Below are 19765 nucleotides of genomic sequence, written 5' to 3'. Positions count from 1 at the left end.
AATGCTGCATGTATGGAAGCGTGGAAGAAGTGCCAGTGTCAGCGGGTGGCGCCTGTTGCAACTCCGTGTTAAACATGTCAGCCAGAAATCCTGCTGCAGAGCCCGGGGGGAGATATTTCAGAGCCAGTTTTACATTTGCCAGAGAGCATTGAAAGCAAATAGTTGAATGTAATGTAGCCAGTTTTGTGTTCATTTTGGGACACATTGGGAACGAACGGGCAGCATGTGCAACAATGGCACTGTGCAATTCCCCTGGACCCTGATATGGAAATGGTCATTCATGGGGGTTTATTACTGGATGCTGCACAGACCAACACATATTCAAGTCAGTATGTTTCATATTATAGGGATTGTTAACGTGATGATTGAGGGAGGTTTATGTTTGCTGTAATCTGTTTGTAATATGTCGTATGTTTTCTTCTACTTCAGCAGAGTGGATGGTCCTTAGCCTGTGTACAGTGGTGGAACGTAACAAAGTAAACGTACTGTACTTCAATTGTAATTTAGGTATCTGTACTTTACTTAAGTCAGTTTTAAAGTGGACACATTTTACTTTTACTTCACTACATTTGAGAGCAGATATCTGTACTTTCTACTCCACTACATTTTTGAACATGACTGAAAAGTGAAAGTATTTTTTATTATTGTTTGAGACCTGCTGAAAAATCCGAGGGGGTTACTTTTGTCACGAATGTAGATTGAAAATTCAGCACAAATCTTTATCAAAATCAGTACATTTGAAGCTTTAAAAACATCAGCGAGAAATACTCTTACTTTTTACTCTTTAAGTACATTTTTAAACGGGCACTTAAATTTTACTTAAGTCGATTTTCTCATGTGATACTTTTACTTTTATTTGATTATTTTTTTGATCTGGTATCTGTACTTTTACTTAAGGAACAAAATGGAGTACAGTTCTAAAAATAACCCGCAATAGGCGAAATCCGCGAAGTACCAGCTTTATTTTTTACGATTATTCTCTATGTTTTGCAGCTGTGAAACCCCTCACCACACACTTTATACACTTTTCTCACACAGGCATTAACATTTTCTCACATTTCTCTCTTGTTTAATGCATTAATAGTGACTCACGTGTATTTCACAGTTCCTCTGACCGTGCCTCTTTGTCCTGGTTCCGCTCCGTTGCAGTGTCGAACGAACATTTATGTAAATTTGTCTGAACACATTCTGTACTGTACATGAGACACGGCACGGAGGAGACTGATGGACAACGGTCTACAGTCCCTCAGCCAATCAGGACGCAGAACACAATGCACGTTCATACACTGTGAAAAAAAGCAACGAGAAACAATGAAACAACAAGACCACAAAAGGTGAACTGCGATATAGCGAGGGACAGCTGTACTTCTTCCACCACTGCCTGTTTTAATCCGGGCTTCTGCAAGTTTGTGATGGTTTATAATCATTTGTAATCATGTAAGTATAATATAATCAATTTGTAATCATTATTATAGCATAGTAATGGAGCACAAATTTGCTTATGAGCATTTGTTACGCTAATGATTGCGTTGGTCAAGGCCTCCGTCACATCCCTGGATTCTAATATAAATCGGCCACCCTTGTTTTAGTACATTGTTCTGGCTTTTTACACGACAGCTTATGGACTTTAAAAACATGGAGGAACAGTACAGATTACTACTTGTTGAATCCAATTTGCCTGCATTTGCCTCTTTGGAGTTTGCATATAGTAAGACCCTAACACACCCGTATCCACATCCACCATTATTCAAGTTATTACTACCTGCTCGAAGGAAAGAGCAGCTCTCCGCTATTTCCTGAAGACTGAGATAATTGGACAGAGTTAAAACGAACGCTTCCTCTTCACTTTGAACTTTGCCCTTGTGAGGTCAGCCGTGTCAGACCAGCTCCCCAGTATAAAAACACAGTCTTTCATGTTAGACTCAGCGGTCAGAAGGGCCTCGGCGAACTCTGACGCTTATCTTTGATCGCAACATCAAATGACTCCAGAGCAACAGTGTCTGACGAGATGCACTGTTCTGAAGGATTGTACTACACACATAAAGCAAATGGATGGTCACGAGGTTGTCCAAGAATCTATGCGAATAAATGCGGAATATGACGTCTGGTGCATCCTGTAATAGCAGTGGTTCTTAGTTTAAAGGGCGTATCTTGCACAAAGTTGACTCTTACGAGCTTTAATTCATGTTATAATGTTGTTACCTCCTCAAAAACAGACCTGGAGTTGTGTTTTGTTTCATTCACACATGTTTGAGTCACCTATTTTTATCAGTCTGTCTACATCTGCAAAGCTCAAAATGCGACGTTCCACTTTGTGATGTCATGAAGTGGTAGTTTAACAGCTCCTTTTACCTTTTGTTCCGCAAAGATTGGTAATTCCAGGGGTGAAATCATCCAAATGATTCTAGTGAAGGTGTATGGAGTTGAAAAACACAGTGGGGGCACTTCCTGTATTACTGCATGACATCACAAGGTGGAACAGAGTGTTTGAGAGAAGAACCAAGTGTAATATTGGCTCTTTATGAACCTTTAAAGTGGAACTAAACAGGAAATACATGTTTTATACTACTAAACTGTGTATACGGTGTTTGAATATCATTGTCTACTGTTCCTAGTCAGTTAGTTTTTTAGCACAAACTAGGTATATTTGCAGTTTAGTGGTCAAAAATATACATGAAAATGAGTGCGTCCTGGCTCCACGTCGGGTGTTTCTGGTTACAAACATCTGGCTGCAGCAGGGAGTTTAAAGTATTGATACCTGTCACAATCACAGTGCTCTTTTCACTCTTTCTTCTTCACTACCTTCAAGTACCATCCAAGTTTAGCAGATCTATGTGAAATGTGGTTGTGGGAGGAGTTTAGGTGTTTAGTCCCACTTTAAACGTGCATATTTGCGGAAATAGATTTGATGTGTTCCCAGGTTACGAACACATTTTGCATGATTTAAGATGGCAGTGATGATTATCCCTTTGGTTAATTACTGCAGAAAGTAAAACCGTGTATGAGCTGTGGTGTGGTGTCAAATCTCTGAACCATTCAAACCATTCGATTATTGTTGTTCATTGTGTAACACTAAGCAATACAATACTATCACCATGGTAACAGGTGGCTCCATTGGGAAAGTTCATCTTTAAACCCAGGTGCTTGAAAAAAGTGAAGTGAAAGAAGTGATTCATGTTACATTACAAATAGAAATGAACAAAATGTACTGTGATTTTTTTTCTCGCAGCCACGTACTTCTCTTGCATAAATTGTAGATCAAGTTCCTTTTTTTTTTTTTATACTGAAGCCTATACACCAACTCAACTGCACATACACCGTGTTTCAGATCACCTTTCAGCTCATCTCAGCGTGCCGCCTTTTCTCCTCTGTCATTTCCGGATTGCGCAGCACTTTCCATAAGCTCTACCTCTATTGTCAAGAGCAGTTTTTGCATGATTACACCTTACCACATCTGACAACAGGGAGCGCGCTTACATAGCAAACGCGGGACTCAAATCATCAACCCAGCAGGCGAGCCAACACCCAACCGAGGACTAGACTCGTATCTTTTCCCATTACATTTCATCTTCTTGGAGTTTCAAAACACTCCTTTGAACCCGCTATCAATAATATGCTCAATAGACATCTTTTGTGAGGCATTGCAGTTATTTTCCTTTCTCTATTCCAAAAAGATAGTCAGTGGCAAAGGCTGGCACAGTTTCTGGTATCTTTTTGTGCTTCTTTTACTTGGTAATTATGCAAAATAATTCTTCTTTGTTTTGGCTACACTCTACACTGCGTCCAGTTTATAATTAATTGGTAGCGTGAAGGACTCGGCCAATTTAAACCCACTGGGGAGGGGTTATAGGGGCTTGTTTTATTGGCTAGTGGCAGGTCCGGAGCGGTAGGAAAGAGGAGCATCTGAATTAGATTAGATTACGCACTACGCACTACTGTTACATATCAATGGGCTGTGTGCCAGGACGCCTCTTGTTGCGGATTCAAAGTGTGCGCTGCTAAATATTCCCCCAGGCCTCGAAGGTCAGGGACTCAAAGAGGAACATGGGCTGTAGTGTCTCAGGATATAATACAGCAGGGAAAGAGACGCAAAAAAAAAAAGCTCCAACGGGTTAAGTAACTGTCTGAATGTGTCCGTAGCATAGAGTTTCACTTAGAGGCCATATTTTACGCAGAGCTGACTCTCGTGAGCTTTAAGCCGTGTTATAATTTTACCTCCTTAAAAACATACGTGTCGCTGATGATAGTGGGAGCGACCCTGGGGAAAGAAGGCGTCTGATTTGTCAGTTATTAATGTTCATGTCTCGATTTACAGATACAATAGCGAAATCAAAGGATCATATAGTGCGGGTGAATATGAACATTTTAAGACCGAAATGACAAAGCTCAGTTACAGAGAGTTTTCCAATGTAAAGTGAATTGGAGCCAGGATTTGGAGCGCGTTGGCTAGCAGGTCTATGGTCCATACAGTCTATGGTTCAATCACAAGGCTATTGCAGGATAGGCCAGGGGTCGGCAACCTGCGACGGCTCTTTTATCCTTCTACTGCGGCTGTGGTTTGGGAAAATTAATTATTTAAGCAGTAAATATTGAAGTCTGTTTAATTGAAGTCTATTTTATTTGTGTTATTTCTTTTTTTTTAATTGTAGTTTAAATTGGAAGATTATTGTGCTCTTGAAATATTAAAATAAATTGTAGTTTATTATTTCTTACTTGCGGAACTATGTTAAAAACAAATACCACCTCACAGACGACAGTTTACAGGCCTGCGTAAATTTACAGCCCCAATTTACAGACGCTGTGTGCAGAGGTTCAGCAGCAAAATTCTCCTCAGCACTTCATGGATTTCATAAGCAACACGCTATAGTTGTTTATATACAGCGTAAATGTAAAGAAAAAACAATATATACAGTGTTATCTTCATTTTAGATGTCAAAAAGTATTTACGGCTCCCAGTGTGTTTTTTTGTTGTTGTTTTTTTCATGAAAACCGAGTCCAAATGGCTCTTTAGCTGTTAAATGTCGCCGACCCCTGGACTAAGCTATTCGTTAGTGTTTGCTTGATAACACTGGTTACTAAAAATTCAAAGATTCAGATAATAATTAATAGGAAGAATACTTTGAAAATGTATTCAGTTACAGAATACCGAATACCTGCCTCTGAATACTTAGAATACTTTCACACAGAGTTAAATTATAATAGATAGATGCAACATAGGGTTAAAAATAGCTTTATGTTTGTTTCATCTTTTGTTCTGCATTTCCTATCACTAAGTGGAGGAGGAAAAATCACACCTACACTCACCACAAGAGCTAGTTTTTCTGTTTTTCTCACTAATTATGTGCTGTTTGAAGCCTAAATTGTGTGATCAAATACTGCGGCTCCTTTGATTTGAGGAAAATAATTGTATTCTGAATATCACCAAATGAAAAAGTAACTGTAGTGACTGAAAATTAGTATTCTGAGTGTGTATTTTCAGTATGTGTATTCAGTTACATCCCAGCACTGCAGATAATACAGGAATACGCAAACAGATATGAGTATATGTATGAATTCTAACAGTTTTTAGGCTATACTGGACAGGACTGGTGAAAAAGGAGAGAACGGTACACTGTCAGTTACTGTTTAATTACAACCAATTTAATCCACAGCCAACACGATATTTACTGTCATATGATGTGATACAAAGCAGAAATCCATAACTTTCACTTTGGTTTATTTCTTTCCAAGCGTTCAAGGTCCTGGCTTGTATACGCCACAGTAATCCGTCCATTGGGCTAAACCCGATATCCCCCAGGAGCCGTGAGACTCAAAATGCTTCAGAAATGTCTCTAATGCTGAGCGGCCATGCTTTTTCTGGAAAGTCTAACTCTTACAGATACCAGTATACAGACTATTGATCGCACTCTCTGAAAGCACTTAGGGGGAGGTTTTCTGGCAGGCTTTTTCTGGGCAGTATCCTCAAATGTTGTTTCCTATAGATACAAGTCTTTATGAAGCTGTAGATAAAATGTAAATGTGGATTCTTTTTGAGCTTTCTGCCATGTTGCATTGCTGTTCCTTAAAGGTCCCGTCTTACGCACTCTTTTGAGCTTTTAGCCATGTTAGAATGTTGTTACCTCCTCAAAAACGTACCTGGAGTCGTGTTTTGTTTCATTCACATATGTTTGAGTAACACTTTATTATTAATCTGCGTCTCCAAAGCTCAAAATGCTCTGTTCCACCTTGTGATGTCATATAGTGGTAGTTTTCAACAGCTGCCTTTCACCTTTAATTGGAACTATGTCTCTCGGCTGGTCTGGGAACGCCTCAGGGTTCCACCGGAGGAGCTGGAGGACATGTCTGGGGTGAGGGGAGTCTGGAAGTCCCTGCTTAGACTGATGCCCCCGGATAAACGGAAGAAAAATGGACTTTCACCTTTTAGTTTAGTAGAGATGAGCAATTCCAGAGCTGAAAATATCCAAATGATGACTGATAGTGAAGGTGTATGGAGTTTAAAAACACAGTGGAGCACTTCCTGTATTACCACATGATGACATCACAAGGTGGAACAGAGCATTTTCAGTTTGAGAGAAGAACTCAGTCTAAATCTGCAGGGTTTGTGTGTTAAACATGTGAATGAAACAAAACACAACTCCAAGTACAGTATGTTTGTGATGAGGAAACAACATTAAAGCATAGATCATAAAATAGTGTCACATGGGCTCTTTAAAGCTGCCCTATGTAACTTTTCTGGTTGGAGGTGTTATTACTTTGCCTGGAATGATTCACAGTATGGCATTTTTCTGTCTTACATGTTTATTCATTAAAAAAGGATCTTGTTTTCTGACTGTGAGCGGTAATAGACTTGACCTGTAACTTGGCCCATGCAGCGTTTCCTGCTTGTTACTATGGAGATGGATACATTTAATGCCATGCTGTGACACATTCCAGGCAAATCACCATTGAGATAATCAGAAAAGTTATAGTTTGCACTTTTATACCAAAAACATACCTACAGTCGAGTCGCATTCTGTTTCAATTATATAAACCTGGCGCTGTGTTTCTGGGAACAGTCAAATCTGTCTCTTTAGTTGGATAATTATTTTAAATGACTTCGAAGCAGAAACATATAAAGCCAAAAAAAAAACAGAAATACAGAGAGCATCCAGATCATTTTGAACTTTTATGAGGCACGCAGAGAGTTGATGTTTACAGGCCCCTGAAGCATTGGTGTAATTTGAGTTGTACTTTTATGTTTCTCGTTCCTCATTAGCACAGACTCACTGCAGCGTTTTAATAAATAGCAGCTCCCCGCTTTGTAAGTGCTCCGCCTCCTTAACCCTTACACTGCCAGAGCGAGGGAATGAAAACCCGGAATGGAAAATAATATGTTGTTGTTGTTTTTTTTTTATTCACAGTTATAGTATCAGTATTTGGAGTAATTTGGAGTTATGTCTATTTATATATATATGGTTTTATCTATGGTCACAGCCGACAGTCGCCCTTGTGTTCAGAAAATAAACAACCAGAAGAAATTTGGCATGTTTCCTTACACCAGAACGCTACAATATTTTACTTTTTTTTATAATAATGTGTATGATTCTCTCAGATCAGGAGTAAGGGTCAATTTTCTATTTAATTTCATTTATACTAATACATTTTTTACATTGTATTCTCATTAGAAATACCTCAAAGGCAAATTCACAAATGTTGAACTAGATCTAATTTATTTCAGTGGCTAGACCAGGCACGTCCAAACTGTGGCCCGGGGGCGATCTGCAGCTCTCAGATCAATTTTTCTAGGCCCAGACGCTTCCAGGTGAATTGGCCCATATTACCTTAAACGGTAATTTTTGCTATATATTTCTAAAAATCTACTTTAACAAGCCCATATCAAATATTTAATGTGTCCCACTGAGGATGTGAGTGTGAATAAAGGTGTAGTGGTTCAGTCTAACCAGTAATAATAACTTGAATAACTTGATTTGAAGTATTCACTGTATTGGCGACCACTGTATGACCCTCAATCGGCCTTTAGCTTTGTCTGTGTTTTTATATGTGCCCCTTAATGAGAAACGTTTGGACACCCCTGAGCTAGACCAAAGAACTTTCCTCCCATTTCTAGTAAATATTATTGGCAAAATGAATATTGTGATGTAACCTGAAACAGTTGAGCGCATTGTATTCTCAAGGAAACTGAGAATGAATGATCACAGCCTGAATGAATAAAACGCAAAGTATGTTTTTGAAGTGAAAACAGCATTTATAAAACTGTTAAACTCTCCAAATAGTTTAAGTTTAATCAAATATGCCAGCGTTAACATTTTGCCAGCTTGTTATACTGAGTGAAGTACTGCTGTATCTCGACGCCGCACACCGAAAACTCATCTCCACAGCACGCTCCGAATGTTCCTGTGCTGTAAACAGTGAAACGCATTTACATGTTGTGTATCGTCTTCCCTGATTGAAATTCTCCCACTGTGCATCACCAGTCAGCACAAATGTTTAAGTGCTATCCCCCGCTCCCATCTGGAATAATAAGCGCCGCCTTGGAGTCAGCGGTCCCTTCTCTCTCCTCGGGCTCGCGCATCCCCGTACTGTTTTTACTGCGTAGCTTCCTATCATCATGACTGTCCCTGGGCCCTTCCTGTGACAAACACGGTAATCCGCCCTAGCCCCTGGTCGCTACTCCGCCTCCTCTCATCTCCAACCAAACAGCCCTTGTCGCATTTTATCTCAATCGGCTGCAAACCGCTCTGGCCTCACACGGAATTATTTAGCCCCCGCTGTCTCCGTCGCTTCGGCTCTTTTGTATTAAAAGTGGTGGGCCTTGTTAGAACGCGGAGGTCCCATAAGTAACCTCCGCTCCGTGTAGTTGTTGAGTAAAGTGCCGCCGCTCCCGTGCTCTCATCTCGGAGCAGCTGTGTGTGTTAAATCAAAGCGCACTTCTCCAAAATGAACCTGAAAACTATTTATTATGGAGTGTTTATGTCTTTCACCAGCTCTTCCATCTTCATTCCAATCTCATTCCAGTGCAGCGGCTCATCCTCCTATCTTCCCTCCGCCGCAATTCTTTCGAAATTATGATGGCTTCATGCGCGTGTTTAGATTAAAGGCCCCGTGCCACAGTTTGAACCTTGATTGAGGAACACAGTCAAGTTGGAAATTTTAACTCTTGCCTATTTAGTTTTTATTGCACCGTGAGAGAAACGGCAAAAGAAAAATGTCATTCTGTAAATTGGATCAGTGTTTTAGAGTGAAGACGCTTTGCCGCTCGTCTTCACCGTAAAACTTTTGTGCAGTTGACAGAATTGAAAGTTTCTTTTGCTGTGGATCATACCTGGACGACTGAGGGATTACATAAACAGAGACAGACAGACAGAGACATTATAGTCCCAGGCAAAGCTACGACTGTAAATCTAAAGGTCCTGTATTGCACAAAATGGATTCTTGTGAGCGTTAAGTCATGTTATAATGTTGTTACTTTACCAGAAACACACCTGGAGTTGTGTTTTGTTTCATTCACATGTTCAAGTAACCCTTTAGTACCAATCTGTCTGCATCTCCAAAGCTCAAAATGCTCTGTTCCACCTTGTGATGTCATGAAGCGTTAGATTTCAAGTTGACAGATCCCGTTTACCTCTTGTTTAGTAGAGATTGGCAGAGTTTTTTTTTAGTTTGAGAGAAGAACTCAGTCTAAATATGCAGGATTTGTGTGTTAAACATGTGTGAATGAAACAAAACACAACTCCAGGTCTGTTTTTGATGAAGTAACAACATTATAACATGGCTTAACGCTCACAAGAATCCATTTTGTGCAATAGAGGACCTTTACATTTATAGTCCTAGCTCTGCCTGGGATTATAATGTCTCTGTCCGAGAAACAAAAGAGAAATTACATTATAACAGATCAGAAAATAGTGTAATAAGGGCTCTTTTAATGACATATTGTTAACGACAAACAGTGAAATGGCAAAAATGACTGAAATATGTGCATTTAAACAACAATAATCTAAGGATTGGTTCAATTATTGTGCAGTCAGGGCCAGACACCGTCCCCGGGCTGTATTAAATAAACTCCCAGCATTGACTAATTAATGTGACAAATTATTGTACAGTGGAGTAATTTCTTATCAGTAAATAGCTGATGGCACTATAAATTACTACACAGTTACATGGACTGTAGTGGCTTCTTTTTAAATCACTGGAATACGTTGGACCAACTCAACACAGTGGTCACATTTATATAGCGCCTTTCTATCTTTCTAGGCATTCAAAGCGCTTTACATCAAGAAACTACTCACCCATTCGCACGTACATTCATACACCGGTGTACACGGACACTCAGAGCGAAGCCAAGTGTCTTTCCCAAGGACATAATGACAGTATTCATCTGTGGGCGCTGGATTTGCACCGTCACCTTGTGAGTTGGTGGATCTGACCGCTCAACCTATAAAGTTTATGTCAGGAGTGGGATTTGAACCGATGGCCTTTGGATCAGAGCACGGGCACTCACCCAACCGAGCGTCAGCAGCCCCGAGAGTGACTGATAACTACAGATGTCCCATTAGGGTCAAATTAAGCGAAACTCGGCGACCATTTTGAATTAAAATGACTACACTGCAAACACCGTTACACCTGCTCAATGAATCCATCCATCACCGCTGCGCATTTGAATGGACTAAATGCTTAATATAATTGACCCTGGTAATTGCTTACAGCCGCGTAAACACAACACGGCAATTGAATATGAATAATGTAAAATAATAGATAAGGTAGATCGTCTCATAACTTAACTCTTGGTGGTTTTATCTCCGCTTCAGTCACTCTATAATGTTACCATGTCGTGGGGCAAGACACTAAACTGCTTAATCTATCGTGGACACATAATTTAACGTACCTCTTTTGATTTTTTTTCTTTCTTTCAGAGGCTCCAGGACAGGACTTTGTGACTCTGGACTACCGCCTGCGCTACTACCCCAGCATCACGTACGCAGTCATCGGCAGCGCGGTCATCTTCGTCCTGGTTGTGGCTCTACTCGCTCTGGTTCTTCATCACCAGAGGAAAAGGAGTGTGTTGCTTCCCAGAGGAGTAAGAGGCAGCTCCCATCACCACCAGCCTTTGCTCCTGTCCCGTCTGGTGATCTTGGACCGCATGTCGCCCAGCAGCAGTACCACCGTGGGCCAGTACAGTTCCACTCCCCAGGCCCTGCAGCTCCTGTCAGGGACGCTTTATCCATCAGGAATCTCACTGGAATCTCCTCCGTCGTACTCACAGGCTGTTCTCGACGCCAGGTGACTGTACTCATAGAATACTGCAAGTTTATACTGTCATTTGGCATAAATCTAGATCAACTGTTCCAATATTTCACACCAAAACTCATAAATGGAAAGAATCGATTAATAAACTACAGGATTATACCTAGGAATAACCTTAAATTGCCTTATTTAGCAGGGCAAACCAGAAAAAAACCAAAAAACCAAAGACTTATATAGGTTTAAAAGTGCACTATGAAACTTTTCAGATTCACGCCAACTGCTTGTCTCCATGGAGATGTTATTACTTTCCCTTGAAGGCTCCACAGCATGACATTAAACTTATATTTTATCATGGAGACTTGCAGTTTATGTTGAGGAGAACTGAATCTGTTCAGCATAAGAATAAATCGTTTTTTTAAGATTTTTATAGCCACCAAACACCTGTTAATGCAAGAATATGTACTTGGTGCCATGCCATATAATATTCCAGGCATCTCCATGGAGACAAGCAAGTGCCAGACTCTCCACTTGAGAAGTTACACAGGAAAATGAGTCAAATAATTAAAATATAAGAGAACGCACAGTTATGTATCTTAGTGCTGTTTTGCATTGGTGAAAATAAAAAAATCGCTTGCTGTAGCTACAGGAACATTGCAGCCTGTAACTAATACATTGTAATTATACCATGAGTACAGTTTTTAATGGCTCGGCCCTATTCACAGTAATGACTCCGCTCTCAAATCCGACCTAAAGTGCAAACTGTGCAATACCTCTGATGTGCACCATTATGTGTCTTCTTCTGTAGATGTGCTTTTGCAGCCAGCAGTCAATAGGTCCTTTTAAACCTATTTATTTTTCCTTCACATAAAAGGATGAAGCTATTAAACATGTTGATGTTCTTTATAATGGTTTTCTATTTTGACCTAAAATAAGCCTTTACAGCTGAAAATTGCACTATTTACGCACAATAGAATACGAAAAGTACCGTTAACTTCGAATACAAAAGCCACAGTGCTGCAAACATCAAACTGAATTGAAAATATTACTAAAAAAATTGTCTTTTAGAAGTGAAAAACGACTTTTACTGTATCCTGATTGTATTTTCTTGCCTATAGCCGACCCCCATGGTTCGACCTACCCCCTCCTCCGTACAACCCAGACGGAGAGGTCCCATCGGAGAGTGAGCTTCCCCGATACGAGGCCCCGCAAGACCCCAACTCATCCCCGCAGTCTGTCCCATGCCCATCCAGGACAGTCCGCATGCCCACAGACACAAGAACTGACTCCAGACCCTCTCAAGACGCCCAGCAGCCATAGACAGTGTAAATAAATCCACAAAAACATGCTGGACTGAGGACCATAGACTGGGCATAGTGGAACAACTAGAAAATGACTGAAAAGAATGAGTGAATTTATGGTATGGATGTGAGAAGCACTGGACAAGCTCAATATGCAAGACTGAAGTGGTGTGATGGTGCCCTCTTCTGGAGACAAGGCAGAATTACAAGACACCTACACTTTCCTATACATTTCGTTATTGTTCCTTAAACATTGGAGTAGCGTAGTAGTATGCAAAGTGTGTGGAGAAATGCTGATATTTAAGGAAAGTCTAGTAAAAAAAAAAAAAGACTGAAGAAGAAGTAGAGACAGAATCTACATATATTTCCATAACTATGTCACTTTTTCTCCATCATGGTTCAGATATAGCAATAGTTTTAGAATGGATGTGACTATACAAGAATGACATCTTGATATAAATCTGTCAGTGTAAATTCAGTGTTGAATTATAAGAGAGTGCTGTAAAACATTGTAGAACAAACTATACTATTATAACATAATTAGAATAAGCTCATAATTTTGTATTGATGCGTCTTTCTTTTCTGTGCGTGATTTCTGTGGCGTTACTTATTCAAACTTGTATATTGTTATCTTTAGCCCTCTTTGACTGGCATAGACCAAGTATTTGCCGTTTTGTAACACTTTGAGGTACAAGAGCAGCTTATGTTGAAACACATATCAATTTATAACACCAGGTACAGTACTGAACTAAATCCTTTTAAATGCTACGTCGACATTAGGGGATATGTTTTGTTAAAAATACTTCAAATGCTCAAATTTGGTTTGCAGATGTTGTATTCAAACCAATTTAAATGTGCCTTTACTTTATACCAACAGCCTTTTAGAAGAGTTAAGTGAACATACTGTTGTTGTAGGATTATATCTACACACACATGCTACTTTACTGCCCTCTAGTGGTTGCAGGTAGTATCTTATTTTTCACATACAGATACATTTGTGCATATTATCTATTACCATTCCTGTAGTCTGTATTGTTTTGGCCACACACATATTACATTTGTAGAAGACATTTGATATGTTTATGTGTGTACTGGTTTAACCTCAAGTGCCTTCAATCTGACGGATACTTTTTTCAGGAAATTTGCTATGTTCTACTTTTGTCTTTTACAACCACTGACTCGTAGTGTTTATTTCCCTGTGCCGCCTTGAGAGTATAGTAGACTGACTGATGCCTATATCTGAAGGAACTGTTTTTGAGACTGTTTTTGTTCAACACTGTAAATAGAAGCTAGCGTGCGGGTAAAAAAAGAGATGTATTTAATAGAATGAATGTGTATCAGTGTAAATATGATTTTTATAGTAGTGAGCTGTTTCTGCTAAACAATCACACCAAAGATAATCATGTCCGATCGTTTCACTGTGTCAGTTTTCATATCATCTCTTTGGCTGGAGAACTGGAAAAGAGCAAAAAAAAACAAACAGCAAAAAACAGCAAAAACAGCACGAGGACCTGTTTTGCTCTGTCAAAACATGCAATAATTTTCTCCAAAGTATCAATGTTCAAAGTGTCTGTATTGTACATTTAAAGTAATATAAAAGTATTCATCTATTATTTGTCCATGTGTTTCATTTGTGAATAAAGTGTGTGTGGGTGTGTGTGTGTGGGTGTGTGTGTGTGCAGTGAAGCCTCCAGTAGATACTATTTTTTCAATTCAGTTCATCTTTATTTCAGACTCATGATCCATTTTTAAAAACAGACAGTGAAAATACAAACAATAAACATCTACATTTTAAAAAGAGCCACACCAGTGTCTCCACATCTTGGACTGAAACAGATTGCACTGAAACTTATGTTTGTGAGTGACATTATTATTTCATTTTCTGACTTATTCAGCCTGCAAATAAAACTACATTAAAGTTCTTAATACAGCAAAGTGTTCACTCGTGCACCCGTAAAGCTTTGATTTATCGATTTATTTGATTTATTGATTTAAAAATGCTTCACGATGCATTATTCATTTGCCTCTATTAAACTGCTTTGTGGTAGTTTGTTACTTCTATACCTGTAGCTGCCAGTGCCGTCGCTGAAGTGTCTTGCCAAAGGACACAGTAATCATTTCCATCATTGATCAGCGTGGGAATTGTGTTTTGAGATAAATAACAGTTGTATATTTACCCTATTTCTTCCGTAAAGTGGAGTTTGTGTTCACTTTTCTGTGTTTATCCACATAAATTCTGTTTTTGCACATATATTTGGTTAATAACAACCTCTATGTGATTTAACTGCCACATAATGTTCCATAGGGCTAAAAATGAAATCTATTCACAAAAATATGAGGTGAAATCACTGTCATCGAGGCTTACAATTTATTCTACATATTTTTTGTAGCTCCTGACAATCCAAAATCCAGATTTCCTCCAAGCTCCTGGATGTTAACTTTCACATTTACTGTTCACAAAGCTGCAATTTCCGTTTTCACCTACAGCTGTCACCCTTCCCCTACTAAATTGAAGCGCACTCTTGGCTGCTCCTCTGAATTACCCTGCTATAATATTTTCCCATGTATTCATTGTCAGTTTCATCATCCATGTTTATTCTCCTGCTCTCTATCTCTATAACAAATGTCTCCCAAGTTAAACGCAATAACCTTTCGCCCTGCCCCTCCCACCCTAATATCCGCACGACATTACAATCCATCAGATACCGTTAGATACCATCTTAGTGGCCTTCTCCTCATCACTCTACCTGTCTCCTCTCCCCACTACAGCATTAAAGCACCCACCAGTCTTTTATGACACCCACATCCACCCCCACCCACTATCGGTCTATCCGTGGGTGCCCCTTCCTCCTCTTCTTCATCTCAGGTCTGATGCAGAGGCCCATGTTTGCTTAGCCAGGGCCCTTCACTATACACGGTTTTAATTAAAAGGCTGCACGCTCCGCACTTTGTCTCTCTCATGCCAGATGGTGGACTGGTGATTATTTGCAAATTGGCGTATTATATAAAGCAGTGAATTGAGTGTGGTCACCAGTTCAGACGTGGATATTTGAAGTTATACTGAACTTAACAACATGATCTGTGTGGTAATGATGGAAACACTATGAAATCCAGCCGCCCGGGACCCCCACTGCGAAATGAAACTGACAACTGGAGTCTTTTTATACAGATTTAACGTCAATAACTTATCTCAAATCCTCAACTCTGGTCTCGTCCGCAACTTTGGGAACCACTGCTTCTAAGAGCAACAGGTCGGCTCGTAAAATGCTATTGTCTCCACTGGTCGTAAATGTTTAAGGTCTGGAGCTGGAGCTTGTGCAGGCCGATATAAGTCAACGGTTTTAGCAGTAAAGATAAGCTTCTGAGATCTTTGGATTTCTTCAAATTTGTTTTTACCGATACAGTCGCTTTGTAGAATTAGTCGACTTTCTTCTCAACATTGCAAATGAAAAGATGTTCCAGAAAGTTTGGCACCACATTTTGCTAGTTGTGTTCTTGGGTAAAACACTCCTGACGTAGTTTGATTGAACTAAACTAAACTGTCACCGAAAGATCATAGAAAATAATCCAAAGACCTAAGACAATTGTAGCTGTTAAATGCAGTGAAGTTGAAGTAAATATTAGTAGTTTAAACCAGGTGTGTCCAAACTTTTTCCACTGAAGGCCGCATACTGAAACATATTTGAAGCTGAAGGCCACAGACCAGTATTAATTCAGGGAGTCAAATTGTGGATTTAACACAGGTTTGATAGAGACATTGTACCGTTAATAAGACTTGGAAGATTATTTTTAGGTCTGTGTCACAATGCACTGTGATGTTATTCAGGTTACAGATTTAGAATCTCTTCAGTTTGTAGTTAAAAATACTTCCTGATCAATTGGGCCAGTTTAGGAGGAGGCATGAGGGCCGTATTTAGCCCCTGGGCCGTAGTTTGGACAGCCCTGGTTTAAAGCATTGGTGCCCCTCAGTCCTCCTGCAAAATTGGCCTAAAGTTTAAATAAGCAATTCTATCATCATCATAACCTTAACAACATGGCATAACATTGTGATATAGACTTGAACGTAATGTCCCAAACTGTATTAAAGGTTTAGTGGCTCTGTTAAAGTGTGAAAATAACCCATCTGATTGTCACACTGTACTACTGGCGCTCCAAGAACTTAAACATTATAATGCTCTGTAATGCTCCTGTAATTTCTTTAATTGTTGCTTATTTCCTTCAGGCATATGGACTTTTCCTTGTGTGTTTATTACAGTTCTGTGGTGGACATGCAGACTTCAGCCTCTGCTTTGAAACTGCTCGATCCACTCTTTCCCTCTGCCATTCGTTTCATTACAGGTGATGAATTTGAAACCCATCACTGTTTTCTCTACGGAAAAGTGGGTTTGCCATTACTGTCCATTAGAAGAGCATGAAATTTGAATGAAATGCATTTATAAGAGACTACTTCATGGACTCCCGGACATGACTGCGTAAGGCTAAGGACTAACCACACCAGAACGGAGATGGGGAAAAAAGTGCTTTTGGCTGTTTCGCTTCACAAAAATGGAATACATTTCAAAGTCAAGCAAAATTGGATACTTTGGTGCCACATTCGCAATTTAATAATCCAATAACGAACCTTTATACACGCACCTGCGCCTGTTTTTAATGTTTTATATCAGGGCTGTCCAAACTACGGCCCAGGGGCTAAATGCGGCCCTCAGACCATTTTTTGTTGGCCCTCGTGCCTCCTTCTAAACTGGCTCAATTGATCAGGAAGTATTTTTTACTACAAATTGAAGAGATTCTAACTCTATAACCTGAATAACACCACGTTGCATTGTGACACAGACCTAAAAATAATCTTCCAAGTCTTATTAAAGGTACAATGTCTCTGTCAAACCTGTGTTAAATCCACCATTTGACTCCCGGAATCGACACCGGTCTGTGCTTCAAATATGCTTCAGTGAAAAAAGTTTGGACACCCCTGTTTTATATGGACTTATATACTTATTTACTTAGTTTGTTTTCTGTTTGCATTGTATTTTGAGCACGACACCCATGAAAAAGAGAGTCTAAGTGCTCAAATAAAGATAAAGAACATAACTTTTTACTTCATCTTCGCACTGATATTTTGAAGTAGAAGCAAAACTCCTATATTTTGGTGCTCTCTGCCACTTCTGCTCACATTACATATTCTATCGCCTGCGATCTCTCAAGTTTATCCCCTCTCACTTGTCTGCTCCTAACACCTCAATAACTCCCTCTCAGTCCATCGTTCAGTGCAGTGCAGATAAGACCGGCTGCTTTCACATTGTAATGCCCTGCTCCCTGTGTGTTAGGAGGGCGTATTGTTACCCTCCGAGTCGCTATGGAGGAGATCTGCCCCGTCTTTGGACCCCCCCCCCCCCTTTCCCTGACGGCCTTATCAGATGAGGGGACAGGAGATGACGGGTCGGGGTGGCAGAAAGGAACAGCTGTCCTGAGTCACGCGTGCAGAGACCAAAACATGGAGGGGCCAGACGAAGCAGGCACGGTGGGAATCTCCTCCTCCAAAAGAAATCCACAAATAGAGGCAGGATTCTAGTGTTTTATCAGTGAAACCACCAGGGTCTGGGCACATAATCACATACACGCAGCAGAGACAGAAAAGAGAGGAGAGGGAGAAGGGGAACAATCAGACTTTAAATGTAATCTGTGACAGGAAGGTTTGACAAACACACATTTCCATACAGCCGTCTTTACATAACATTAGATCGACGAAAAGGGATGGAGAGGTTATGGGTTATATTGCAGAGGTTTGTTGAAAGTTAGTTAATATATGAGTCAACCAGGTCTTGTAAAAAAAAAAAATCCACTCCAGTACTCAAATTTCTTCAGGTTTTTTTTCCTGTTTGTGATTAAGACTGCAAGAGTTGAAGTCCCATCGTGTAACTTTTTAGGCAAATAAATAAATAAATGAAAATAAGAGCATGTTTTTCTATTTTCTTGTGTTTATTTCACTGTAAAACATGCATGCTTTTTATTTATGTAATGTATTAATTTAATTTTATTAATTTTTATTTTTTATATATTTATTTTTCTATTTATTTAATTTATGTTATTTATTTATTTATTTATTTATTTACATTTATGCATTTATGTATTTGTTTATTTATTTTTATTTTTACTATTATTATTATTATTATTTTTTTTGCATCTTGCATCTCCACAAACCTGACTCTTATCTGGCCTCTTCCTGCTTGTTTCCATGGAAATGCTGTTTCTTTAGCTGTAACCTTCCACATTATGGCATAAAACATAATTATAGGTACGGTTTTAAGTTTCGATTTCCATGCAGCTGACGTGCCACCTTCAGAAATGCGCCATTGCTTTTGAAAACATGCAATTTGACTCTAAAGGTGATGCAAAAGTTTACAACTCCAGACGAAGAAATAAAACTAGATGTAAAATGTATACAAGGAGTTCATTTTGTCTTTAAAATTATTATTTAAAGGGCCCATATTACGTTATTTTTGGAGATGTTACAGACATAATAACAAAGCATTACTCAAACACAACTCCAGGTCTGTTTTTGAGGCGGTAACAAAGTTCTAACATGACTTAAAGCTCACAAGAGTCAGTTTTTAAGAAGTACTAATGGTTGATTAGTTGATTAGGCTAATTGATTAACTGATAAGCACAATGTTAAATGCTGTTTGCCTCAGCTCCATATTTATACAGCTTGTGTATTATTCTGAAACGACATGTTTACTTGCATCTGTTTCTATTGTGATGTTAGTTCTGTTTGTTTATCCAGCGTGTAAACTGAAGCTCCTGACCAAACCCTCTGGTCCTCCAAAACCCAAGCTCAAACACTGCAACTCAAATCAACTGTTTTTGTGTATTGTGTTTCATATTATCCTTTGCGCCCATAAATAAATATTGTTTTGAAGGCCAGTAACAAACATCATTTATCATGCAGATCTGGAAACGAGTTAGAATCAACACGACTCAAATACTAGAGTTTAAATGTGAGTCACTGTAGTATTTCTCCACTGCATTACCATGAGAACAGTCCACATACCAGCACACATCTACATTCCTGTTTTTGTCATGCATGGATTTGCATTTGTCAGACTGTGGTGTATCCAAACTTCCTCTAACCAAACCTTGTGGTGTTGTTCAAATAATTAGACTACAGTTACAGTTTACAGTTAATTATACAGAAGTTGATTCTTCAGAGTGAACAGCCAGCTCAGAAA

At 39.4% G+C, this 19765-nt stretch overlaps 1 protein-coding gene across 1 annotated transcript in view; it reads left to right on the top strand.

The window, feature by feature from the left end:
* ldlrad3 (low density lipoprotein receptor class A domain containing 3) overlaps positions 1-14152 on the top strand; it is a 144191-nt gene extending 130039 nt beyond the window's left edge. The window contains exons 5-6 of the mRNA XM_033968524.2: positions 10911-11277; positions 12357-14152. Coding sequence (XP_033824415.1) covers positions 10911-11277; positions 12357-12558 — 569 coding nt within the window. The 3' untranslated portion in view covers positions 12559-14152. The remainder of the gene's footprint in view (positions 1-10910; positions 11278-12356) is intronic.
* The last annotated feature ends 5613 nt before the right edge of the window (positions 14153-19765 follow it).

Source organism: Periophthalmus magnuspinnatus, chromosome 6, assembly GCF_009829125.3.
Source record: "Periophthalmus magnuspinnatus isolate fPerMag1 chromosome 6, fPerMag1.2.pri, whole genome shotgun sequence".
Taxonomy (NCBI): Eukaryota; Metazoa; Chordata; class Actinopteri; order Gobiiformes; family Gobiidae; genus Periophthalmus; species Periophthalmus magnuspinnatus.
Note: the sequence above shows the minus strand (reverse complement) of the source record. Positions and strands in the feature narration are given on the sequence as shown.